Below are 27,475 nucleotides of genomic sequence, written 5' to 3' on the forward strand. Positions count from 1 at the left end.
TCCAGTGGCGGTTATCTGGGTGTCTCCACGTTTCAAAACTCATTGAATCATACACTTAAAATGAACACTTATGATAGGTAAATTAGACTTTAATAAGGCTGTTTTTTACAGTAGAAGATAATGAGGATAAATGTTTCTTGAACATTTACCTTTTTAAGTGCTTTCCATATTTTTGCATCATCACACTGAACTCCGCCAACTGCCTTCTTAGGTAGGAATCCATTGTTCCCATTTTCTAGCTGAGGAGACAAGGGTGAAGCTCCCAGTAAAGAATGGGGATTTGAACCCTTGGCCACTGTGCTGCAGGGCTAGAGCATCAGACTCCCATGCTGAGGCTGTGCTGTCAAGCCCCCTATTGGAAGCAGTCAGGAGAAGTGAGTGTGGACCTGGGAGACGCTCAAAGGAGAAGGTGGCCTGGGTGGACCAGCATTTGTCCAAGCCCTGACTTCTGACTACTTGCATAGGAGCCACTGGTCCTTCTGTCACCCTAGACTGGCTGAATTAAGATCTCTAGGCGGGCCTGACAACCTGCATTTTAATAAGAATGCCTCCCGCCACCACCTCTCTTCACCTACCCTGGTAAGAATAGAGACACGTCTGTGCAGAGGATGGTCTGGGTGTCAGACTAACCTGGGCTTGAGTCTTGACCCTTCCAGATCCTTGCTTCCTTCTCTCTGCCTCAGCTTGCTTATCTGTACAATGGGTATCCTCGTAGAACCAGGAGCATGGGGTGGCTGTGAGCTGTACATGATTCAAGGAAGAATTCAGCACAGCACTGGGCACAAAAGAAACACTTAGTCAATTTTAGATGAACATAGCAATTGAATGAGGCACTGAACTCCACTCAGCCCCCTTCTGTCTGCTTCCTCTCCAGGCCCTGGCCTGGCCTTTATCGCCTACCCCAAGGCCGTCACCATGATGCCCCTCTCCCCACTCTGGGCCACCTTGTTCTTCATGATGCTCATCTTCCTGGGCCTGGACAGCCAGGTAAGCGGGGAGCCCAGGCGGCAGTGGCAGGGGGGCAGGTGCTGCTCCCAGGAACAGATCTGGGGCCTGCACACCACGTCCTGGTTCTGGTCAGTCAGGACCAACCAGATCATAAAAGACTTGGGAACACGGAAAAGCGTCTGCTTCCTTCCTTGATCTCCGTATCAGGGCTCCCATGACATGCACCAGGTGGCCACCTGGGTGGGTCCTAGGTACCACCACCAGCTCCCGCTCCCCCCACATCCGCACCCTGCCCCCACCCGCCTCTGTTCTCCTGCCTCTCCCAGACCCACCCCCACTTGGCAGCCCACCTCCGTGAAGGATATGGAGTTAGAACTAACAATTTACCTGTTTGCATTTTCTTTTCTCTTAACGCAAATGTATGCACTTACATCTTTTCGCCCCCGCCCACCCTCCCACCCTCCTTCAATCCGCTCTTTGGTTTCCCTGCTGGAATCCTGTGGCCTCTTCATCTCCAGAAGTCAACCCTTGGCCCTGCTGCTGTACTGTGGCTGGCCTTCCTAAGAGCCCCAGAGAAGGTCTTCCAGCCAAAGCCAGGCGCTGAGGCTCTCAGACAGGGGTCTCTTGGCTAGGTGCTCCCTGCCCCCCTACCTGTGACCTTGTGCAAGTCACTCAGTATCCAGGCCCCGTGGCTGGCGTGGCTGTCAATCCAGCCACGTCCTATTTCTTCCCCTGGATGGTTTCTCAGAAACTGCTAAGCCGAGCTGCAGAAGCAACCGGGTGTTTTTGCTGATAACCGTCCCTCCATTGTCACCGGCAGAGGCCTCAGGAGGGATCAGCAGCTTGTGTGACAGTGACAGGCCTGTCTCCTCAGACGGGTGTGGGGGCCAGGCCTGGGCTCTGCGAGCCCCTGGGCTGAGCCAGACCAGCACTAGGGCTGAGATACTCTGTTTGCAAAGGGGGCCTGGGGCCCTAGGGCGGGGGGTGGCTGCTCAGACCACCCCCAAGTGTGCCTGTGCTGTGTCCTCAGTTTTTAATTATGATAGCCATATGGGCTGGGGGCAGGGGGGCTTCTGTTATCCCCATTTTACAGAGGAAGAAACTGAGGCTCAGAAAGGCCAAGTGACTTGACAGGATATGCTCCCAGGTCTCCGCACCTCGTAGCCCATCTGCTCTGATGCCTCTTCAGTTTAAGTGCTGGATCAACATCGTCCCCTGAGTCCCCTTCCTTCCCTGTAGACCCTAGAGAAAGGACAAGCACAGCTAGTGTTCCCCTAGAGACAGGACAGCCTGGAGGCCAGGAGCCTGGGCGTTGGAGTCTAGACTGAGTTTAAGTCCCAACTCTTGCCAGCTGTGTGACTCTGGACTGTGCTGCAGTCCCTTTGCACAATGAGGATGGAAATACCTTCCCTGGGGAGGTAGACATGGACCAGAAAAGACGTGGAGCCAAGCAGTGGCTCCAGGGACGGGGGTGCCCCCAAATAATGACCTCCCAGTGCCCCACAGTGGTGACAGCCCAGCCTCTGGAACAAGATTGCCTGGTTCAAATTCAGGCTCTAAATGGTTAGCCCTTTGTGACCTCAGGGCAAGTTACTTACACTGCTATGCTTCTGTGTCTTCTTTACAAAAGAGGGACAATAGTAGAACTTAATACATAGAGATTAAAGAAATTAACATCTGTTAACTACCTAGAACTGAGCCTGGCACACAACAAGCACCGTGTGTTCACCACATGATGAACACGGTTGTTATAATTCATTTATCAAACATTTTCTGAGCGTCTGCTCGGTGCCACTTGAAGTAGATATCAGTGACATGGCCCCTGCCTTCCAGGGTCTCACCTTTTTGTAAGGAGACAGATCTAAGCAAGCATGGACCCTACAGATGAGGGGTATGGACTGGGCCTGGAATAGAGGCTGGGTTTGTTCTGCCCAAGTCTAGGGCAAGAAGAAGCAGTCAGGAAAGGGCTCATGCAGGAGACCTGCCCACAGCGCTGGGAGAACTCGGGTAGGGGGTGAGGGATATGCTGGGCTATTTGGTCTGGGTGTTGAGGGTTGAGTAGGAGTGTGACTGATCTCACTCCTGGCCCTGTCTCAGCATGGTGGGACACAGATGCATAGTGGCTCAAGCTCTGCCATCTAAACCTGCCCAAACACAAGAGCTGGGTATTAGCTCCCCTGATTGCCCTCCCCCCAGCAGAAGGCCACCTGCCCTCCAGAAGCAAAGGGCAGGGGCACTGTCACGGGCCTGGAGGATGAAGTAAGTCAGGCCCCCACAGACTGATCAGAGCCCTCAGCTCTCAAGACAGTTACCCAAACTGCCATCTTGCTTCCCAGGCCAAGACTGGATCTCATTTATTTCGTCCACCCCAGAACAAGGCCCAGCGCATGGGCACATGACTGGCAGCATAAGGGAGAAGGAATTCTAGCTTTAGAGTCAGGAGACCTCATCTCAAGGCCTGACTCTCCTGCTTCCTAGCTGAGAGACTTTGGGCTGGTCACCTTCCCTCTCTGAGCCTCAGGGTCCTCTTGTGTTGAATGGGCCTGCTGACATTCTGTAAGTGCGGGGGATACTGTTGTTATTCCTGGATCCTCCGTCAGGGTGAGGAAGTGTGGCAATGAAGGTGAGGCCCGGCGGGGAGGGAAGCCCAGGCTTTAGGGCTGCTGTGTCTGCCTGGAGCCAGGGCCTCTAATGGCCTTTCTCTGGGGCTTCACACCATCATTTCTGCCCCGTCCAGTTCGTGTGTGTGGAGAGCCTGGTGACCGCTGTGGTAGACATGTACCCCAAGGTCTTCCGGAGGGGCTATCGGCGGGAGCTGCTCATCCTGGCCCTGTCGGTCACCTCCTACTTTCTGGGCCTTGTGATGCTAACGGAGGTGAGTGATAGCCACACAGGTAAGTGACGTGGACAGGGTAACACGAGGGGTAAGTACCTGGGCTTTGGTGGTGCTAGTGGTAAAGAACCCTCCTGCCAGTGCAGGAGACATAAGAGACGCGAGTTTGATTCCGGGGTCGGGAAGATCCCCTGGAGGCGGGCATGGCAACCCACTCCAGTATTCTTGCTTGGAGAACCCCATAGACAGAGGAGCCTGGTGGACTACAGTCCATGAGGCTGTGAAGAGTCGGACACAACTGAAGGGACTTAGCATGGACACATTTGGGTTAGGCGGATCTGACATCACATCTCAGCTCTGGCCTTGACTGGCTGGGTGACCCTGCCTCCAGGTCCGGCACTTCTCAGCGACTCTGTGTTCTCGTGTTCGTAATGAGTCATCATGAGACTCCATGGAAGTTCTCATCCAGCACTTGTATAAGTGCTCGGCTCCAGGTCTCCACCGCCAGAAGGAATAAAACTCACAGTGAGGAAGGCTGGGTTTACCTGGTCATTATGAGCAGCCATGGCAACCCACTCCAGTGTTCTTGCCTGGAGAATCCCCATGGACAGAGGAGCCTGGCGGGCTACAGTCCATGGGGTCGCAAAGAGTCGGACACGACTGAGCAACTGAGCCCATGAGCATCCAGATGCCCAGGCTACCCCTTTTAGTAAAACTTCTGGGTGAAGGAGGCACTGTCTGCCGGAGAACCCTCAGCCAGTGACTTTCACTGGCCTCAAGTTCAGAACAGACTTCATCACTGGGGAACCGGGATGCCTTCAGGCGCTGTGTGTTCTAGCTCCAACCCTCCACATGGCCCCTCTTGTCTGCCAGGCCTGTGGGCAAGGAGGGGCTCAACACACCCCCAAATTCAGACAGTCTCACAAAGCCATGATTCTCTTCCCTCCTGCAGCATCCTGTCTAATAAATACTTTCTTCAGTACCTTGGGAAGGCGAAATTAGGTATCTTTTTACCCACACTCACAAAATTAATTAATTTTAAAAACCAAGCCGCTCTCCCCCTCCAAATAACCAAAAAAACTATTGCCAGGAGACACAAAGGGGTTTTGTAAGGAACATGGAAAAAGTGAGGGAATTCAGAATCTGTCAAAGCAGCTGATGTGGTACTGAGGTCGGTCTGCTGACCTTTGTCATTCTCTGCCTCTCAACTCAAAAAAGCCACCTCCTCCTGGAAGCCTCCTCTGCTTTCCTTCCCACCCAGGACTTCATTCTAAGCTAGATCCAGTCTCCATCTGGACATTACAGTGACCTGTCTGTTCACCTGCCCGACCAGGCCCCAAGGTCCTCAAGAACAGGAGCCGGCCTTGATCTATTCTGTGCCCTTGGGGCCTGGCCCAGGGTGTATAATTCCTGCTCCTATTCATTGTCACATTAATGGGAGTGATAATCAGCATTTGAGCAAATGAAGGGTACCACACTTCCCCCCTGCCTCTCTCCACACAACCAGTGAGCAGGGCCTCATTAAGTGCTGATTAATTACACAAAGTAAAGTCTTTTGTCACGCACAAATTGGGGGGTTAGCTGATGCCTTCAAGAGGCTGGTGGGGCTACAGGAAAAGCAGGCATTCGTGGGCATCCTTGGCTTGCAGCAGGCCCGTCAGTGGAGGGTTCTCCTGGACACCGGCTGGCCGGCCCTGGTACCCTGGCTCACAGAGCCCTCTCCCAGGCCCTGGGCCCCAGGCCCATCAGGGAGCCAGCACTGTGCCTGCCCTGGGCCAGGAATCAGCAGACACTCAGGCCCCACACACCCACCTCCGCCCTCTGCAGAGGCGTGTCTGTGAGTGACCACACAGGGAATTTAAACCTGCCAAATGGGCCGTGGCAGACTCAGTAATTACTGGCAGGATCTTCTCCCTCATTTAAATGCATTTAAAGCTCTGCTCTAGGGGAAAAATCGTCTGCAAATACCTGCTCCTCCACGGAGGTGAAGCGGTGGGTGGCGAAGGTCACAGGATCTGCGGCCGGACGCCTGGGCCCGGGCCTCAGGCCCATGGCTGGGTGACCTGTAGTGACCGGCAGTGCGTGTTCTCACCACCCCGGGGCTCCACTTCCCTGCGTGCGCACTGAGGACACCAGTAGCACCGGCCTTATGACCGCACGAGGCAGGACCTACGAAAGCTGCTGTGTGGACGCGTAGGAGAGGGCACGGCTAGAGGCAGGGAGGCCTGTGGGGAGGCCGTCACAGCCCCCCGGAGGGAGGTGCTGAGCCCGCCCGACCTCCGGTCTCCAGTTTTCTGGGTTGTGTCTAGCATTCAGGGACCAGAGACAAGACAAACCTCTGAGATCCCAGCAACCCCTGAGGGTGTCTAAGGGTGGTGGGTGCGGCATTCAGAATGCTGGAGAGACCAGTCTGCCCTGGTGGACGTGACTCCAGGGTGGGAGGTGACCGCAGGGTGGGGCGCCCTCGCCGAAGCCAGCTGGCTAACCCTGCTGTCCCATATGTCTGTCTGTCCCTCTTCCCTGCGTCTGTCCTCCCACCCCGCAGGGCGGTATGTACATCTTCCAGCTCTTTGACTCCTACGCCGCCAGTGGAATGTGCCTGCTCTTTGTGGCCATCTTCGAGTGCATCTGCATCGGCTGGGTGTACGGTGAGTGGAGGCCGAGCCCGCCACGCCCCAGCACCCGGAACCTGGGTGGGCTGGGCTTCCCTGTGGCCCGTCTCCATCTCCATCAGCCTCTTCCTCTCAGGGATGTCTTGGGTTCTCCCTCCTGTTGGAAGACCTCCTGCTTCTATACCCTTTTGCAGCACAGGGAGGGGTTCCAGGCTCAGGCACTGTAACCTTGGGTCCATCCTTCTGCCCCTGAGGCTCAGTTTTCCCACCTGTATAATGGAGTAGTCATCACTGTGGCTCCCGGTAGGAGGGAGTGTAGACAAACCAGCCAGCCCAGTGACCGGCCCTCAGCACCTGCCTTTGGGTCTTCCTGTCCCCCAGACTGAGTGAGTGGATGATAGTTGCTGGGCTTGTGAATAGACACCCACCAGCCCTTCTGTCTGAGCCCCGACCCCCACCCCACCCATGCAGGTCAGCCAGCCTGACCGCGCTCAGAGCGACCACCTTCCACCTTTTCCCCAGAAACTCCTGACTGAGTCAGGAGGGGTCTCTTCAGAGCCCCTTCCACCACAGTTTATCCTAACGCCGCACATCGCTAACACCCTGGTAGTTTCTAAGCGGTAAGTAGGGTCCCTGCCGCAATTTGTCTCCTGCCAGGGAACGCAGATACTCATCGCCTCTCTTCTGAGGCTTGTACAGAAATTCTCTGGGGTGTCCCGTAATAAAGCAGGGTGCCTGTCTGCTTTATTCTGGACAGGAAGCAACCGCTTCTATGATAACATCGAGGACATGATTGGCTACCGGCCGTTGTCACTCATTAAATGGTGCTGGAAGGTCGTGACCCCCGGGATCTGTGCGGTAAGGGTGCTGCCAGGAGCCACCTGCAGCCCACCACACCCCTCCTTCTCCATCCCCAACCCACTTCTCCACCCCAGAGCCCAGGCCTGACCGAGGCCAAAACTAGGAGGTGATGTCCCTGCGGGGGACCCTCTGTGCGCTCAGAAAGTCCAAGGCAACTGACACCTTTCCAAGCCCGTGTTTTTTGGGGGTACAGTTTCTGGGCTGGGCCAGGGGGCCTCACTAAGACCCCAGTCGTGCCACCAGCTTGCTGTGTGACAGTGAGCAAGTCACCTCTCTTCTTGGGGCCTCTGATTCTGAACCCGCAGGCCTGGGCAGATGGCACCCACCTCTGTGGGGACTGAGGCATGAAGACATCTGGCTCTGCTGTTAACAATGAAGCAACAGCTTGAGGGTAATGGGAGGCTCACGCTCTGCCCCTCAGACCAAACTGCGGAGAGGCCTTGGTGAAAGGATGTTTAATTAAAGAAACAAAACCGCTGCTCTTCACCCAGTCCTTGGCACTGGAAGGATCTCAGAGCATCTTCACCAACCATCTTAGTTCTGAAAGTCAGCTTTGAAACCAGCCCTGAGAAGTAGCTAGAAAAAAAATTAAAATTTCTGAGTGTTCAGAGGCTGGGGATCAGGCTCCTGGGGGGGGGGGGTCAAGGAGGGTCTCCTGGGACCTGTGCCGCCTGTTCCCTGTGCTTCTCGCTGTGGACAGGCAGGGTGCCACCTCTCCGAGGCCACCGCACAGGGTCGACCATCTCCCCTGCCGGCCGCCCGCACCCAGGCTGAGGGCCGCCCCAGGGACCTCTCCCCATCTCTCCGCAGGGCATCTTCATTTTCTTCCTGGTCAAATACAAGCCCCTCAAGTACAACAACGTGTACACCTACCCCGCCTGGGGCTACGGCATCGGCTGGCTCATGGCCCTGTCCTCCATGCTCTGCATCCCGGTCTGGGTCTGCATCAAGGTGTGGAAGACAGAGGGGACGCTGCCAGAGGTGAGCGGCCCGGGAGGAGGGGTCAGTGAGGGCGGGGCGGCGGAGGAGTGTGACACAGGGCGGGACTGGCTATGCGGGGGAGGGCTGTGCTGGTGAGTGTGAGTGTGGCCCCGGGAGCCTCTGGGTCCCCACTTCCTTATCTGGGCCACAGGCATGATGAGAACGTGCCCTGCACGTATCTTCTGGGGAAGCCCGGCCAGCTCCTCCATGACAGGGGTTGATCAGTACTGCTGTGCTGAGGCCTGGAGATTGAGCTGCTTTCCCTGAGTTTAGCCTCGGTTTTCCCATCTGCAAAGTGGGTCAGCAGCAGTGCCTCACTTACAGAGGTGGTTTGAGGACTCAGTGAGTGCACAGAGGGACAGCACTTGAGCCAGGACTTGGGAGAGAGAGGGGCCAAGTGTCAGCTCTTGGTATTCTGTTGATCCCGTTCATTAAGGACCCCGTTTCCAGGGCGCAGGGAGAGGGTCTTACATCTGGGGGCATCTATCCTGTGCCGTCATCGTGCAGAGCTCTCTCTGTTCTGCATCTTCTCTATCCTCAGAGAAATTCAGGCACTTGCCTAAGATCAGACTGCCAAGAATTAGCAAACCAACCATTTTCAACAATTTTATTGACATATGTTTTCTGTATCATAAAATTCACCCATTTCTGGTATGATTCAATGGCGTATTTTTTGTAGCAGTGTTCTGTGTCGTGCCATCATCACCATAAATCCATTTGCAAACATTTTTATTTATTTACATATATTTTTAGGTATTCATAAGATTCCCAGTGTCTGTTTCCAGTAAGCCCTGTCCCAAGCCCCAGACACCCAGAAATCTCTCTGTATGTGCATCTTTGGGGCACTTCCTGCCAATGGAATCATGCTGCCCATGGTCTCCTGGTTGTATAGTGAATTTGGACCCTGGCTGTCATAGCCTGGACCCCCTCTCCCTCTTCACTCTCCTTTCCCACCTGCTGGGGGTCAGGAGGTCTGAGTCAGCTTCATGCCCCTTCTGCAAACTGTGTGCTCCGTGCCAGACGCTGCTCTAAGCCGTCAACACTCAGTAGGCTGCCAAATCCTCACAGCTGTCCTGTGAGGTGGAGGTGCTTCCTGTCCCCACGTCACAGGTGAGGAAGCTGAGCACAGAGAGGGGAAGCAAGTTGCCCCAGGGCACACAGCCTTGGAGTGGTGGAGCAGGTGCCCTGAGGCTGTGCCTTCGTGCCCCATACCCCTTGCCTGGTTCCAGCCCCAGTGCAGCACCCCGGGGTTCGGGGCTGAGCTGTGTCTCACAGATGTGCAGCCTGTGTGGCGATGCCCCCCAAGGCGAGTGCCAGCCCAGAGTCAGCTCCAGCCAGCCTTCCTGTCCACCCAGAGAAGAGCCAGCACCCAGCCAGGGGGAGCAAGCCAAGAGGGAAGGTCCCTTTCTCCAGCCTGCTCCTGCCCCCAGAGCAAGGCCAGGTCCTCCACTCCTGCAGGGAATGTAGGGCAAGGGCAGTTGTTGATTCTGACTTGGGACCAGGCGTGTGCAGAGGAGAGCTGCCCTGGAGCCCAAATACCTTGGCCCTGGCTGACCCCTGCCAGCGAGTTCACATCCCTCCATTTCCAGAGGGGCTTCCCAGGTGGCGCTAGTGGTAAAGAACCTGCCTGCCAGTGCAGGAAATGTAAGTGATGCAGGTTCTATTCCTGGGTCGGGAAGATCCCCTGGAAAGGGAAATGGCAACCCATTCCAGTTTTCTTGCCTGGGAGAATCCTATGGACAGAGGAGCTTGGCGGGCTACAAGTCCATAGGGTGTCAAGAGTCAGACATGACTGAAGACACTTAGCACACATGCATGCATTTCCAGAAGTTTCTGCCAGCTGATGAGAAGGATCTGGAAGGAAAGATGGGGGTCAGAGAGTTGCTATGAGGGTGGGTAGTCTATGCTAAGAGCCATGCACAGGTCAACAAATCTGAGGACACCTCAGGAGAATGACACTCGAGGCAGGTGCCACTGTGAACCTCTTTGACAGATGAGAGACTGAGATGCAGGGGGTTAAGTTCTTGCCTCAGTGAAGCGGTGGAACTGGGAGTCCAGCCCGGCTGGACCTGGCTCCAAAGCCTATGCTCCCAGCTCCTGTCCTGTGTCAAGATCCTAGCGCCTTGCCTGGCACCTAGGAGATGCTCCGCATGATGGTATTATGGAGGGAAGAGGGGCATCCTGCCGGTTAATCCCTTTTGGGCAGAATAAGCCCAGCCTATTAGGCATGGCAGAATCTGAACATGAAAACAGACCCTTGATCGTAAGAAACCAGCACCCCAAAGTCCTTCCAGCCTTCCTGGGGAAAGGCCCCAGGAACGACCTCCCAAATCCTGGCCTGACGTCTTCTGGAGGTGCACATGAGGCTGAGGTTGGGGGGGAGGGTGCCAGGCAGGATCAAGAGGCAGGAGCACGTGTCCGGGGTAGAGTGGATGATGGCCACCCTGTCTGCCCAGCACACTGCCGGCCACTCTGCGGGGTTGGGGCCTTAGCGAGAACGTTTCCATCTTCAGACACACACCTCCTGTTCCCTCGACGGGGATGATGGACATGATGATGGCCTTCTATGGGAAACATACCCATTTATGCAGCTGCTAAGTCGCTTCAGTCGTGTCCGACTCTGTGTGACCCCATAGACAGCAGCCCATGAGGCTGCCCCTGGGATTCTCCAGGCAAGAACACTGGAGTGGGTTGCCATTTCCTTCGCCAATGCATGAAAGTGGAAAGTGAAAGTGAAGTCGCTCAGTTGTGTCGGATTCTTAGCGACCCCATGGACTGCGGCCCACCAGGCTCCTCCATCCATGGTATTTTCCAGGCAAGAGTGCTGGAGTGGGGTGCCATTGCCTTCTCTGCCATTTATGTAGAGACCACTGTATAAACGGCCCTGGAGGTGCTGTAGCTCACCCTCACAGCAGAGTCCCCAGGAGGAACAGCTGGCCCATCTCACAGGTGGGACAGCGCAGCTCAGTGATGTTAGGTGACTGGCCCCACACACAGCGAGGCCAAGCAGGGACTCAGACCCCAGCCTCAGTCTGCCCAGGAAGGAAGGATGAGGCCTGGGTACAGCTCCTGCGTCCTGGTCACCTGCAGCGGGCCAGGTACAGGGCAGTCAACTCCGTTCATCATCTCCTTCGTCACCCAGCGCTGGTACCCTGTGGTCCCCATGTCCCGGGGTGGGGGCAGGAAATAGATCTCCAGGTCGACGCATCGCCCAGGGCAGAACTCCAAGCCTGGCCTGCCGTTTCCATGCCCCCCTGCCCCCCAAGGTGTCCGCCGTGCAGTTGGGAGGCGCTGAGGCAGGGCCCCCCAGGGACTCCAACAGCCTTCTCAGACAGCTCTTTTCCTCTCCAACCGTGTAGAGATTCCGCAAGTTGATGATCCCCAGCGCCGACCTGAAAATGCGGGGCATGCTTGGGGCAGGCCCACGGACGGTGGCGGTTAATGACTGTGACGCCAAACTCAAGGGCGATGGGACCGTTGCGGCAATTACAGAGAAGGAGACGCACTTCTGAGCGCCCCTGCCACCTCGATGTCCCTCCTCCTGCTCCTCGCCCCCTGCCGTCCACCGCCGTGTGTACAAATGAACACCTGAACCGCGTACTTCACCTAATGGTAGAGGCTTGCTCGTTTCTGTTTTGTTTTTGTTTTGTTTTTTTTGCACAGGATTTATTAACAAGTTAATTTTAAGGTGGCCGTGCCCACTCTGGTTTCAAGTCATGCCCCTTCTTCGTCCCATCCCCCCAACTGCTGTGAGAGTAACGATGCGAAGAGATAACCCTATACAGGGACTTCTCATGAGAGGAGGGTGTAACCAGCATTCCCTGGGGTTAGGAAGAAGTCGTACCATAGGACCGGAATTTTTTATCCTCGGGCTATGGGGTGAGCGGGTAGGAGCGACGTCTGCCTCCTCCGTCAGCCTCTGAACCGACCTGTCCGTGCCCTGCATCAGGCCAGTCTGTCTGTCTCCAAGCCACCTGAAGCCCCTCCCTTGCCCATCCTCCCCGGCTTCCCGAGCTGGTGGGTTTGCAGACAGCGAAGCTGTGTCAGAGAAGAAAACGTCCCGGCCTACTCAGGACTCCTGGGCGGCAGGCCCCCCTCTGCCCTGGTCCCACCGAGTGACCTGGGCTCTTCCCAGCCCTCCTGGGTCTCCCCCGTGGGGACAGCTGGGTCAGGTGAGCTCTGGGGGTTTCTGCCTGGCCTGGCCGCACCTCTCCCGGGATCCTTTGCATGCCTCCTGGGCGTGCAGACCTGCTGTTGATCTTGGATTCTCCTCAAGACTTTCCACTCGTCACTCCCTTCTTTAAAGCAAGTTTATCCTGGAAACCATGAGGCTTGTAAGAGGTTCCCTCCCGTGGAGACCAGCCTGGTCCTTGGCCCCGCAGACGGCAGGGCTCCTCCGGGCCATCTGCTCGCGCTCTCGGCTCTGCCTCTCCTTCCTCCTCAGCAGGCTGGCTGGAGGTGCCTGGCTGATGGTTCCTGGGCTCCGTTCTCCTTGTGGCTGTCTGTCCTACCACTGCCCCTGCGGGGTCTGCACCATGTGACCCCCCACCAGCCTCCTGGGTCAGAGCTGTGGTTGGGCCTGGAGTTAGGTTTCGTCCTTCGGCCCCTTCTTCATCCCCCGACCTCGTCTCTCCCTCTGGGCATCCCCCTGCCCTCTTCCCTTGCCTGCATTCCTGTGACTGCCCCCGTCCCTGCCCACCATTCCTGCCACCAGCAGAGTCCTGGGATTTTCACAAGGCTTCTCCTCTACCTTTTCCCCAGGAGCCGGCCCGCCTGCCTTTCTGGCCAAGGGCTGAGGAGCCTCAGAGCTCACTGGTGTGGAGCCCTGGGCTCCCATCCCCTCCCTCCCTCAAACAGCTCCAGGGTCTGGGGCAGCAGCTGGCACTGCTCCGGGCCTCCCTGGCTGGTCCCTCTCTTCCTTAATGGGCTTTGATGTCGAGCCTCTGCCTTGGATCCTGAGTTACCTGGGGACAGGCAAGGTGCATCCTTTACCCTTCTACTTTCTGTGCCCAGTCTTATGCGGTGGCAAGGCAAGCCTTCTCCAAATAGAGGATTTAGTTTCCTGGAATAAACCTGCGTGTCTGATTCACCCCAACGCCCAGCTGCTCGGCCCCCAGCGGTCCCCGTCTGAAGCCCGCGTTTGCTAAGAGAGAGGCCAAGCGCCGCCACCACCCAGGCAGGTCGGGGTGTCTGGTTCCAGGGCCCCCCTTTTGCACACACAGCCTGGCATCTCCTTGACCTGTCTGCTCCGGTGGACCCCGGAAATGGATGCAGGAAGATCGGGGCCCTGGCTGAGCCCCTGCCTGTGTCTGCCCTCCTTGGCTCTTCTCACAACAGGCTGGGGCGGGGTCTCCCCACTTCTGCTGCTACCGATTCCCCACCCACCGTGGTCACCGAGGCACTGCCCCTCTGCCTCGCTGGGGACGAGCTGCTCGTGTGGCACTCAACACTTCACTCACTTAACGGGACTCGTAGGCCAGGGCGGAGGGAGGGCTTTTGTTCTTCGCTTTTTATAATTTCCTACTAGTATCTGGGTAACTTGGGGCGGGGGGCAGGGAGGGAAACGTGGGGGCAGGCGAAACGTCATCACGGTGACTCTTTTTGATATTCATTAGAAACAATACATCCTTTCTGAGATATTTACAGTATTATTAAAAACTGAAAAAGGTTGTACTGTTTTGCATAATGAACGTTTTTATGGGGTATTCAAAGGGTACACGATTGTCTGCTTACTCATTTTTAAAAATTAAAAGAAATGAACCAACTCTCTGTGGCTCTTCCTGGCGGAGTGGTTGTAACTCATCGGGTGATTCTCCCGGTTCTCTGACTTCTGTGACATTCCTGCAAAACCGTCTGGGTTCCATATTTGGGGGTGGTTGTTTCAACAGAGGGGGTTATCAGTTAGAAACACCCAAGGCTGTTTCAGAAGCCCACACTGCCTTTCATGTGATCACCGTACAATGAATGGCTACTGTCTGCTAAGTGCTTTACAAGAGTTGTCTTTCTAATCCAGCCACAACCCCACTTTGTTTATTCCTGCCCCCAGGTTGGCTGAGAGCTGCAAATTTTGGAAAATGGGGTTGGGTTTGGTGTTCGGTGGGTTCTATCGAGCACTCCACATGTTCCCTGCGTGGACCCAGGACTAGGGGTACTGAGACAAGTGGAAGAGCCCTTTGTCTGGGTGCTTCTGCCCTTCCTAGTCACATGGAACGGTGTCTGTGCCGCTCCAGACTGGGCGTGTAGAGGGAGAAGCTCTTTGCCTTGGCCGGTCTTCTCCAGCCAGTTGAGCTCCGCAGTGTGGCCCTGGGCAAGGCTGCCCACTTGTCTGGGCCTTGGCTTGGCCGTCAGTAGAGTGGTGAAGAAAATATGACCCAGAGAGGAAACATAACTGGCTCAGGGTTCCCCCAGAAGTCCTCTACCCTCCTGTCTCGTACTCAGCTCCTGGCACCCTCTCAGGCTGTGAAAACTCAAGCGAGCTCTTGGCCTGGGCACCTCCTGACCCCGTAGAGAGCCGAGTCAGACTCTGTTGCCAACTCCTGGCCTTCTCTCTCTCACTTTAGAATAAGGTCCACTTCATGAAGGCGACTGGCTGGAGCCACACAGGCGCCGCCCTCAGCGTCAGGCTAGGTGGACTGTCAGAGCCACCCCGCACGAGAGACTGCAGGGCAGAGTGTGCCAGGGACGAGCACTCAGGGAGTGCCAGGGGCAGGAGCAGGACAGTTTATTGAGCACCCACTATGTTCCAGGGGTCACGCCGGCATTACCTTGTCTGAGCCCCACAACAAACCTAACAGGTAAGATTTATTCATCTCGTTGCTTAATACAAGGAACTAATGTTCAGAAACTGTAAATAATCTGCTCCCCCCCCCAAAATGACACCAGGGCCTTCCCTGGTGGTCCAGTGGTTAAGACTCTGAGCGTCCAAGTCAGGGAATGAGGGTTCAATTCCTGATCTGGGAACTAAGATCCCACATGCTGCACAACTTACAAAAAAAAAAGACACCAGATACGCCTCGTGGAAAGTGGAGGAGCCGAGTAGGATCGCCGTTTGCCAGGTCTGCACGGGGCCCACACGCCCAAGCACTTAACCAGGGGCTGGGGACTGGAGTTGCATGGTGAGGGATGGAGAGAACTTGCTGGCAGGGAAGCCCATTTGAGATGGGGAACAGCCTGAGCAAAGGCAGCGGCAGGAAGACATCTTTGGGGAAACATGGTGAAGAGCAGAGTCCCTCCCCCACCAGCACTGGTTGGCTCTTAAACCCACTCAGATCCTGTGCAGTGGCCCCTCCCGTGTCTCGGAGTGAGGGGTTTGGGTAACGCCGGCATCAGTGCAGGTCCTCACACAGAGCATGTGCTTCCAGGAGCGGGGGCTTCTGCGAGCAAGTGCTCAGCTAGCCTGAGAAGGGGGCGCTTGGGACAGGCAGTGAGCAGGCAGTGAAGACCTCCTGGTGCTGGACACCATGCTGGCCCTCCCGTAGGTATTGCCTTCCCTCAATCCCCTTGTAGGTTGGCACGGTGGTCACGTTCCACCAACGAGCACACAGGCTCTGGGAAGTCAGGTTGGCTGCCTGGGTCTTAGCACTGGATGCCGGCTGAGCAACAGCCCCGGGGTGCCTGGCTGCAGGGCCCACGCGCTTCCCACACTCCCCCTTTGGAGAGCGCTGAGTGCCTCACTGGCACTGACGGGTCACTCAGGCCCATCAAGGATGAGTGATGGCGGGAGGCCCATTGGGGCAAGTCCGAGGGTCTTCAGGAGCCTTGAAACCCCTTTGCTGGTACTTGGCACCTCTGGAAGTCTCCAGAGTTTCCCAGGAATGATATCCTGCCACTGGGTTCACTGAGATGGACAAGAGGGATGTTTGAAGGGACCATTGGGATCCCTGGGCACCTAAGAGTGAGGTTGGGGGTCTTTAGGGATGCAGCAGAGCTATGTGAAGCCATGAGTGAGTGATGGAGCCCTTTGGGAGTTCGAAGGGGTTCAGAGTACTGGAGGGGACCCGTACTCCTGTGTATAGGGGATTACTGGGGGAAGTGGAGGAGCACTGAAGAGCAAGTCAGAGTTACTGAGGTCATCAGGAGCTACGGGCTTCCCAGGTGGCACTAGTGGTACAGAACCTGCTTGCCAATGCAGGAGACGTAAGAGACATGGGTTCGATCCCTGGGTCAGTAAGATCCCCTGGAGGAGGACATGGCAACCCACTCCAGTATTCTTGCCTGGAGAATGCCATGGGCAGAGGAGCCTGGCCGGCTACAGTCCATGGGGTCACAAAGAGTTGGACATGACTGAAGCGACTTAGCACGCATGCATCAGGAGCTATAAAAATATCTTGGTCATTACTGGGGGACTTTGGAGCCATCTAGCATTCTAGGGGGACTCTTGGGGTCGCAGTGTGGAAAGCGTGCTTTTGAAGAGCACCCTGCAGGGTGCAGCCTTGAAGAAGGGGAGGAGGGATGCTCGGAAGTGCTTTCAGGAGTTGGGTGGGGAAACTGAGCCTGATGTGAATGTGAACAAAGGTGGGCCTGCCCGCCTGGCAGTGATGGGGAAGCCAGCCAGACTGCAGACCACTTAAGGTGGCGGGCAAGGTGGGTCTGGGCAAAGGACTCAGCAGGCAACTTTGACCTTGAGAGAGTGCACCAAGCTTGGCTCTCCCAGAGAAACCACCACCCCCTGCCGCCCCCACCAGTGTGTCAGACCAGTTCTAGACAACACTCGATTTTTCTTGTTGTCCCGTGGATTTTCTCTGCCTTCCTTTTGAGTATCTTCCCCAAGTGAGCCGTTTCTAGAACGGAAAGTCTCTCTTAGCCTGGTCTGGACAGAAGCTTGGGCCCCATTTAGCCGGGTGACTAAGGAGAAGCCTGAAAGAGGGTCTGGGCGTTATCTGTGGGTGACTGTGAGGGGAAGCAGGTATTTTCCATCAGCCTCAGAACTACCCTGCGACTGCGGTTCATACCCACTTTACAGATGTGAAAACTCAAAGTCCAAACTCAAGAGAAATGAGTAGAGGAGCTTGGCTGACATCACACAGACTGAGCTGGAATTCAAAGCCAGGTTTACAAAACCCAGAGCCCCTGTTTCTTCTATATATCAGGCAACTGTTGGGTGACCCAGGGCTCCAACGCAGGAGAATGAGCTAGGGGGCTTCCCCCACCGCTCCATCACTGCCCTCCCACCCAGAGTCCTGGGCTCAGATGGGCTCTGGTGGCAGAATCAGCCACCAGGTGGTGCTGTTGCTAAACCCAAGCCCCCTCCCTGTGGTCCAGGCCGTGACCAGTGAGGTCAGGACCGGAGCAGAGACTAGAATCGAGACAATCCTGAGGCTCCACCCTGGGTGCCCAGATGAGGGACAAAGAGGCTGCCCATGACAGAACAGTCACCCTTCTTATCCCAGCCCATTCAGAGCTCCTGTTTGCAGCCGGACACACCTGCCTTCAATTCTCAACAGCCCTGGGTGTGTGGCCTTAGGCAAATGACCTCACCTTTCTGACTTCAGTTTCCTCATCTGTGCAACTGGACAGATGGACAGAATCAGCCCCTCTGGCAGGGATGTTGAGAGTGTGTGTCTGGCACATGAAAAGAATGTGCTTCTTGTTATGTGTAGCTCTGCTCAGCATGCTGGTATCAGGAGACCTGGATCCTGGCTCTGAACTCACGCCATGCCTCGGACAGTCATTTAGCCTCCCTGGGCCTCAGTCTCTTCATCTGTGAAATGGAACTAATAACAGGAACTCGCTCTTTTGGTTATTCTAGAGATTAAATGAGATAGTGGCTATATGGTGTTTGTTTTATAGAGCTTCAGACAAACAGGAAAGGTATTAAAGATATAATAGGGGTTGTGGTGAGGTGAATATGCAAATGATGATAAAATCTGAGGAGTGCAAGGCAGCTTCTCAGGCGCTGATGTGGCACGTGAGACAGACTGGGTTTGCTCTGACCATGTACCAGCAATTACACAGGCCCCGACACCAGTTACCTGCCCTGGTACCTGTCCCACCTCCCTGCGGTCCCCACCTTGCTCCATCTGCCCCGGGGTCCTGCCCCAAACCCATTTGGACACGAAGACATAGCACAGAAATGAGAAGGCCAAATCCTGAAATGTAGATGATGATTATCTCTGGGTGATAAAGTTTGGGCTGATTTTAATTTTCTTCTTTCTATACTATCTAATTTTTCCTTTAACAAAGAACATCTATTGCTTTTATCTTCCAAAAAATAAAATCAATAAAGCTATTTTTAAAAATCCTCCCCTCACCACTGGGACATTGGTTACAAATGCAGGCCCACAGGGAATGGAAAATGATTCCCATGTGGTTGGAAGAAATGATGACAGGAAGAAGGGGGGGGTTTGCCACTGCACACGGTCCTCAACCTCAGCTCCAGCCTCTGCTGGGGCCTCTGGGCACCCTGTGAGCTGAACCTCAGGAAGGGGGAGAAGCAAAGGGGGCAGGACCCCTCCTCCAGGCCACATAATCCTCCAAACATTTATGGACATGCCGGCGGCTTCATGCCTGTCGCAGGGAACTTGTCACAGCAAACTTGTCATAGCTCTTGGAAGGGAGAAGGAAACACACGAGCAAGGAAGCCACGCTTTGTTGAGGACTGCCTGTGTGCTAAGTGCTGCCGCCCTCGTATCTCAACGGACCTACCCTCCCCACACACACACCCACTGAGGGAGCTGAGGTTATCAGCCCAATTTACAGATGAAGAAACTAAGGTCTTTGCTTAGATTTTTTTACTGCTTTCTGAATAGCTGCTCCTGGGTGCCCATAGGGACATTTCAGACTCAGATTTCCCAGGTGAATTCATCTCCTCCAACACCCACACCCACCAGTCCATTCCTCCCTATCTCAACAAATGACACCGCCCTCTAACCACTTCCTTCACTCAGCAAATATTGATTGAGGACCCACAGTGCCTTTGCCCTCATGATGCTTACATTCTAATGGGAGGACCAGACAGTGATTTTTTTAAATTGAAGTCTAGGTGATTTATGTTTCAAGTGTATGGCAAAATGATTCGGTTATGTGTGTGTGTGTGTGTGTGTGTATGCTTTTTCAGATTCTTTTCCATTGTAGGTTATTACAAGATGACAATAAATATTTTGAAGAGTAAAAATAGATAGTATATAAGATGATAAATGATAGGGCTAGAAATAAAATAGGGAGGAAGTATCAGGAGGGCCCAGGAGTGTGGAGTGGTGTTGGAATTTTAAATAAGATGATCAGGGCAAGGGAAAGTAGAAAGGAGAAGGGAGTCTGGCGTGTCCGGAGCCTGTCTAGGGCCTGTCTGGGGAAGAGTGTTCTGGGGCTGAGGAAACAGCATGTGCAAAGGCCCTGGGATGAGTGCTTATCTGCACTGTTTCCAGAGTGAGGAGGCAGCCAGCATGGCTGAAGCGTGGGGAGCAAGGGGACCGTGTAGAAAGGAAGTGAGAGGTGGTGGGCAGGTCACCAGCTGGGAGGCTGGGACAGATGTGAGCCAACTGGGCAGAAGAGGGACATAACCTGACTTCTGTTTCAGTAAGACCATCTGGCTGCTGTCGGGGGGATTGGGTGGGAGTGGGGAGATCAGTGAGGAGTGTCATGTAGGCAAGAGGTAAGGAGACAGAGAAGGGTGGATGTGATCAGATTGTGGCCATATATTGAAGGTAGGATTTCCTGGGATTGTGAGGGGAGTCAGGGATGCCTGGGGTGTGGAGCCAGTGGGTCAAGTGAGACTCTCTCCTCACTCCCCACATTCCACCAGTCAGCTGGTCTCCTCAGAACTTGCTCCTGGAAACCTCTCAGATCCACTCACTTCCTCCGCTCCAGCCACTTCCCTGGACCATCTGCCCTCCCCTGGCCGCTGCTGTGGCCTCTTGCCTGGTCCGCACCCTGCCTCTCTGCTGTGTTCCCCCATTGAGATCCTGCCCATCAGCCCTGTTAGAGCCCCTGACTGACCGCTGGCTGTCAGGGAGGTTTCCTTCTGCCTGGGAGTTACTCCCCAAAATGGGAAATCAGGGGGCATCAGTCCTGACAGAGAGAGGGAATGATGCTGGGCCACCAAAACCCCAAAAGTTCTCCAGCCAGCCATACCCGACCACCAGGCCGGTTCCACAACCAAGCATCACTCAGAGGGGCAGCCCCAGATTGGCAGGGAAAGCTTCATGGTGGCTGTGGCGCTGGCTGGGCCCTTGGAGAAACCCAGAGCTTACTGATTTCAAGAGGCTCTGGCATCTCACAGACACGGGTTTGAGCGCTGGCTCTACCACTTCCCAGTCGGAACCCACCCCAGACTTTGCCAGGGCTACCAGGACTACTCGGAGACTGACCACGGGCTGTTTGAGGACCCCCATGGGCCGTTTAACTTTCGGTGCGAAAGAAGGGATCCCAAAGTGCAGGTCTTGGAGGTGCAGGACCTGGACCGTGAGGAGAGGCGCCTGGGCAACAGCGCCAACTGAGGCGGGCGGGGCCGGTGGGCAGGTGGGCGGGGCCGGCGGGCAGGTGGGCGGGCCTCAGAGGCGTTTCTCTTTCAGTGGCTCCTCAACTTCCCAGGTGGCTCTGCCTTATAGAATCAGCCTGCGATGTGGGAGATGCGGGTTCGATCCCTAGGTCGGGAAGATCCTCTGGAGTAGGAAATGGCAACCCACTCCAGTATTCTTGCCTGGAGAATTCCATGGACAGAAGAGACTGAAGGGCTGCAGTCCATGGGGTCACAAAGAGTTGGACACGAGGGAGCACCCACACTGGCTTGCTCTACCACGTACATCATCTGGATGACCTTGAGCAAGTCTCTCTATCTCTCTGAGCCTCAGTTTGCCTCATCTGCAGACTGGAACCAGTTATCCGCAGGCTTTGACATATTTTCAAGGCCTGAGAGTCCCATCAGGGTGTTGGCTTAACTCAGGATAAGGTCTCCTAGGGTCAGAAGGTCCCCTATAAAAGGAAGAGCCTCAAGGTCTGTCGTCGGATAGACTGGATTTCCATCCCAGCTCAGCCACTTACCAGCCGGGTGACCCACGATGAAACCCCCCCACCTCACTGAGCCTCCACCACCCACCCCGCCTCTTGTAAAATAGAGCCCTGTCCCTGCACGCTAAGTCGTTTCAGTCCTGTCTGACTCTTTTCGACCCCCTGGACTGTAGCCCGCCAGCCTCCTCTGTCCATGGGATTCTCCAGGCAAGAATACTGGAGTGGGTTGCCATGCCCTCCTCTAGAGGATCTTCCAGACCCTGGGATCGAACTCGTGTCTCTTATGTCTTCTGCATTGATAGGCGGTTTCTTTACCACTAGCACCACCTGTGAAGCCCAAAATGGAGCCCACTGGTCACCAAAAAAGCAGCCCTCTGTGCACCCAGTACATAGTAGGGGCCCAGCCAAAGTGCTGGAGAGTTTGGACTTCACCCCGGAGGCAGCTGGACCCACTGCCTGAACGCCCCCCTTCCTGGGCGGGGGCAGCTGCAGCCCCCGATGGGGTGTTTTTTATCTCCAAGCCGCAGTGGGCTCCGCAGAGCTCGGCAAAGTCCCTGCGCGCGGACAAAGAGCTGTTGTTCCCGCAGATCTAAAATTGCCTCCCTCTTGATTGCCGCTATACAAACCCAGGCGGCTGCTCGCTTCCCCCATCCAGTTGGGTCTATTTCAAGAACACGCTGATTAGCGCTGATTGCGCCTTGATGATGGCGAGCGCATCGCCCAGCCCCCTCCTCAGGCTCCCCGGGGCGTCCGTGCTCCCGCTCCGGGGACCGTGGCCCTGCCACCCACCAGCACCCAGAGACCCTGGGCCCGCGAGGGGGTGCAGCACAGCCGGGCTGGGCTCCTCATTCTGCCTCCACCGCCGGTGGCACATGGGGAGGTCACGTCCCCCACCCCCCGCCTCCCCACGCCGGCCTCTATTTCCTCCGCTGCAAAATTCTGTTCTCAAGGAGGCAAGGAACAAAATAGTGCCTAGGGAAGGGTGGTTTTCACAGTGGGCTTCCAGATACTGTGGTCATGATTGGTCATGAGCCGAAGGAGCATAGTTTTAACCTTCCCTCTCTCTTTCTTGCACACATACAAACTCACAGAGATTTCTCTGCTCCTACCAGTACTTGGTGCAGTACTGGCAGGATACTGGGATGAACTTTAATAATCATTGTTTCCCTTTACTGAGCACATTGCCATGTACCTGGGACACCTTACCTTGAGCAAACACCACGGTCATCTTTGGCACCTATTTCGTGTCTGCTTGCTGGTGAGGCTCCTGAGGCTCCCAGAGGTGATATCGCTTACCCACCACAGCCCTGCCAGGGCATGGTGAAGTCTGGATTTGAACCAAGGTCATTGCAAGGGCAAAGTCTATGCTTCCCAGCACGCCAGAGCCTGCTCAGGGCTCTTGGCCAGAGTTAAGGGAAACCATGAATTAGAATAATAGAGCAGAGGTCTAATGCTGGTTATTTCTACTATACTAGTCCTGTGTGTGATCATGGAAAAGTTTTTTGTTTTTTTTTCCCCCCGCTCCATAAATCTGTTTCTTCCTCCTTAAAATTGGGAGTCGGCTCAAGGTATCCCAGGTTCTAGCCATTGCCCATGATGGATGGACTGATTCCTGGAATAATCTGAAAGTCCCTTTGAAAAATGTAGATTCTGCATCCCAGCCTTAGAGATCTGAAATCAATAGGCCTGGATGGGCCCAGGAGTCAGTGTTTTAAGACATTCTCCAGATGTGGGTCAGTGGTTCTGTCTGACAACAGTCAATTCTGCCCGGAGACCCCAGACCCCCGCCCCAGCCCCATCTATCCACACGACCTATCTGCTCTACTCTCAAATGGGCCTCCAGTCCACCTGGGCTCTCCACACGTCACACTCCCCGCCGCCAGCCCAAGCCCCCATGCAGAGTGGAGTGCAAGAAGCTTGTGAGTATTCACTGGGAAGGAGGTCATGGAGGGGATGTCTGCTTTGGCTCTGAACCCTAGATCCTTCTCCCTACCTCAGAGAGCCTGTGGGCCTCTAGGACAAAGGAGCTCTGCCTGCCCTCCTGGGATACAGGGAGTGAGGAGGCAGTAGAGACCTGGCCCTGGCTCCCAGGATGCCAGGCAGCCTAAGCGAAGGCCTGTTGGCAGCAACAAGGCTTCAGAGCTCTGGCAAAAGGGACTGGAGTTCCCCTCGATGCCTGCCCTGGCCCCTGGGTCCTGGGCAGCCCTGGGAGTGGATCACTGCTGACTCTTTTGTTGATGGCCCTTTCCTGCCCCCAGAAGTTTCTAAGGAGAACGCACATCAATTCACCCCTCCCCTCTCTGCTATCCTAAGGGCCCTTCTCTCCAGCATCCCTCAGCTCCTCCCCTACCCGCCTTTCTCTTCTCTTCAGCATCTCTGCTCCCTGCCCACTCCCCGTCTTTTTACACCCATCTTTGTCTGAAGACCTCATCCCTAATTATCTCCCTCTCTACAGATCCCCACCTAATGACCCCGCTCCCATCTCTTCACAAGGCAAGGGACCTCTGTCCATCCTGCCCAGGGTCCCGGGCTGGGTGGCAAGGATCAGACCAGGCTAGACCAGGATGGACCCCTATGTCACCATCCTGAGGAGGGAGATGCAAGCCCTAAGTCCTCCCCTGATGTCCTGAGCACGTGCCTGACACACAGTGGTTCTCGGGAACTGCAATAAGGGGCTCAAGACCAACCTTGGCCCCAGACTTGATCTCTGGGCAGGGAAATGAACGTGTGAGCCACTCAGTTTCTACATGAGCCCTCAGAGGGGAGCAGACGGTCTGGAGGGTTAAGATTTTCCAAGGCACCTTCACACCCATTATCTTTGTACCCCTTCCCATCCCTCAGCCAGGTTGGGTGAGTCACCTCAGTGCTCTACATAAAGACACTCATCTCAGGAAGGTGAAGCCATGAGCCCCTGGTCTCCAGCAGGTCAAGTCCACAACAGCTATATGGCCCCTAGAGACCTGGGTCCTAGGCCCCAGCTCTGGGGACCCTCACGGGGATGGTTCCGGGTCTCCAGGGCCCATGCTTGAGATGTGGGAGATAGGCAGAATGTTTGCCCAGATCTGGGATTCTACAAACCCCTCCAAGCCTCCCACCCCCTGTTGCTAGGCAACAGCTGCTCAAGGCTGAAGGTAAAGGCAGAGGTTGAGTCGAGGGAGGCCAAGCAGCTGGCTCCATCCTTCACAAAGGGGCTGGTGGAAGGCGTTCCCAGGCCAGGCCTAGCGAGAACCTGAGCCTCAGAGGTGTGCAGGGACTTACCCAAGGCCACTGGGGCTGAGGGTTAACTCATTCTAGCACCAAAACATCAGAGCTGGCAGGACCCTTAGAAATCGGCTCTAAGAAGACGTGTGCTACAACCCACAGTTCCTGAGCTAGGGCAGACATTGCTAGTGGATGACTGACCTCCTTCCCACCGAGCCCAGCCTGAGCTCAGAATTCTCAACACGGTGGTCAGGCAGTTCTAATACCGGACCAGAGTCAGCATGAAAGATAATCCTGTTTATTCTCTCTTATCTGTTGGGACCTCATTTACAGATGGATAAACTGAGGCCCAGAGAAATGTGGCAGAATGAAGTATGCATGGGACCTAGGACTCAGAGGCTCAGGTCTTAGCCATGTGCTGTCCTCTTGCTGGGTGACGGTGAGCAAGCCCCTCCACCTCTCTGGACCTCAAGCTGTCTGCTGTAGAATGGGTTTGATGACAGCAAGCCTGTGAAATGAAAGCCAGGGATTGGGTGCAAGCACTCCCCATGCACCAAGCCCAGAGGAGGTCTCTGAGGACATTTTACCCCTTCTCCCCTTCCTTGTTTGCCTCCCCCCAGGCACACCTCCACCTTCCAGCTCTGCTGGCCACTCCCTTCCTGGGGCAGATGTTGGGCCGGCCAGCGAGGTTAAGTGTGAGGCTGAGGGGGGGGACCTGAGCTGAGCATGTGGGGCTTGGTGAAACTGGAGAGGGAAGGAGACGAGGGAGCTGGGGGATGGGTATCAGCTGGGGAGGGGTGACCACTGCTGATCCTCTTGAGCAGCTGGCTGGCTGCTCAGGGGGAGTCAACAGCCTCCCTCCGTCGACTTCTTTTTCTTGCCCGACTCCAGACTCAGACCCCACCCCACTCTGCCTCTTAGTGGCTGTTGGGGATAAGCTGGCTTGGGCTCCCCCTTCACACTCACACGCCAACTCATTAGAAAAGACCCTGATGCTGGGAAAGATTGAAGGCAGGAGGAGAAGGGGAAGACAGAGGACAAGATGGTTGGATGGCATCACTGACTCAATGGACATATGAGTTTGAGCAAGCTCCAGGAGTTGGTGAAGGACAGGGAAGCCTGGTGTGCTGCAGTCCATGGGGTTGCAAAGAGCAGACACGACTGAACAACAACATGCGGAAGAGAAGGGAGAGAGTCGACCTGCCCGGTGCTGTGGTACGTGGGTCCAGCTTGTCCACCCTTTGCTGGGCACAGGCCCTCTGCCGGGGCAGGAAGGACATCGTGACATAGTCTGCCCTGCAGACCAGGTGCTGAGCGTTGAGAGAGGCGTTAGCAGACAGTCAGGTTGGAGGGACCTTCCTGGGAAGATCTTCTAAACTGGAGGGTGGACTTGAAATGAGAAGTTCTAGGGGAAATGTGCCCGCATGTGCACCTGTACACACATACACACACACATACAGACATCACACACACCACACACCACATCACACACACCACACACCACATCACACACCACACACCACATCACACACCACACACCACATAACATACACATCACACACCACATCACACACCACACACCACATCACACACACACCACACACCACATCACATACCACATCACACACCACATCACACACACACCACACACCCCACACACCACATCACACACACATCACACACACCACATCACACACACATCACACACACCACACACCACACAACATACACATCACACACCATATCACACACACACATCACACACACATCATACACACCACACACCACATCACACACATCACACACCACATCACACGCCACACACCACATGACACACACACCACACACATCACAAACACACATCACACACCACATCATACATCATACACATATACCACATCACACACACATTACACACCACATCACACACCACACACCACATCACACCACACATCACACACCACATCACACACACATCACACACCACACACCACATCACACACACATCACACACACCACACACCACATCACACACACATCACATACCACACACCATATCACACACACCACATCACACACACACATCACACACCACACACCACATCATACACACACTCACACACCACATCACATCACACAGACCACATCACACACACACACATCACAGACACACACCACATCACACATACACACACCACACCACACGCACACACAGCACAGCACAAGCCACACAGACACACACACACACACCAGCTCCCACACACATGCACACACACATAAACACCCTGCACCACACATGCTGACTTTTCCTGCGAGCTGTTTGGCTTTTCTCCCCCTAAGATGTTTCCATCATCTTCTTGGTCTTCTCATCTCAGATATGATCATTCTGACCCGGCTGAGGAACACAGGGGCCCCCACATGGGCCAGCGCCACCAGGGCCTCCAGTGGAGCTGAGGCTGGCCACGCAGGCCCTGTGGATGCGAGGTGGCTGAGAGCAGCGAGCAAACACAGGGAGCAGGCAGTGGGCCCCCGTGGTCAGCCCTGCTGGGACTCAGGGCTTGGTCCGCCAGCAGGGACGGGCTGAAGGCCTTACTGGGGGTGGGGGCTCCCCTGACCCCAGCCTGGTGGGCCTCTCTGCCCAGCCTCTTGCTCCGGCAGCACTGGCTCTCATGCTCCTGGTTTGGACGGAGGACTTTGTCACAGCCTTGGTGTGTCTGTCTGGATGGGCTTGGAGACTTTCCCCAAATCGTCCTTGCCCAGATTTCTCTTTACATTTTGTTAAAGTCATCTTTTCACTATGGCTCTGTCAGTCCCTTTCATCTTCCATTTTCAAAAGATCTAGTAGTGGCAGGGAGCCAGGACCAGGAGGGAAGGCCTTCAGTTAGAGGCACGGGTTGGAGATCATTTATTAATTGTTCATTAACTCACTAAATAAAACCTCGTTGAGCACCTACTATGAGCCAGCCACCACGCTAGATGCATATTCTTGCTGTGTGGAGGATATACCTTAATGTATCCATCTGGGAGTAAACGGAACAATGACAGTGCTGCTTGCTAGGAAGGGGTCAGCGGCCTGAGATAGTGAGTCTGAAGC

The 27,475-nt window shown here is 55.2% G+C and overlaps 1 protein-coding gene across 1 annotated transcript in view; it reads left to right on the top strand.

Annotated features, from left to right (window-relative positions):
* The window catches only part of SLC6A11 (solute carrier family 6 member 11), a 125,270-nt gene extending 111,271 nt beyond the window's left edge, over positions 1-13,999 (top strand). The window contains exons 9-14 of the mRNA NM_001206903.1: positions 875-987; positions 3,686-3,823; positions 6,327-6,429; positions 7,151-7,251; positions 8,065-8,235; positions 11,595-13,999. Of these exons, the coding sequence (NP_001193832.1) occupies positions 875-987; positions 3,686-3,823; positions 6,327-6,429; positions 7,151-7,251; positions 8,065-8,235; positions 11,595-11,747 (779 nt within the window). The 3' untranslated portion in view covers positions 11,748-13,999. The remainder of the gene's footprint in view (positions 1-874; positions 988-3,685; positions 3,824-6,326; positions 6,430-7,150; positions 7,252-8,064; positions 8,236-11,594) is intronic.
* The last annotated feature ends 13,476 nt before the right edge of the window (positions 14,000-27,475 follow it).

The sequence above is a fragment of the Bos taurus genome, chromosome 22 (genome assembly GCF_002263795.3).
Source record: "Bos taurus isolate L1 Dominette 01449 registration number 42190680 breed Hereford chromosome 22, ARS-UCD2.0, whole genome shotgun sequence".
Lineage (NCBI taxonomy): Eukaryota > Metazoa > Chordata > Mammalia > Artiodactyla > Bovidae > Bos > Bos taurus.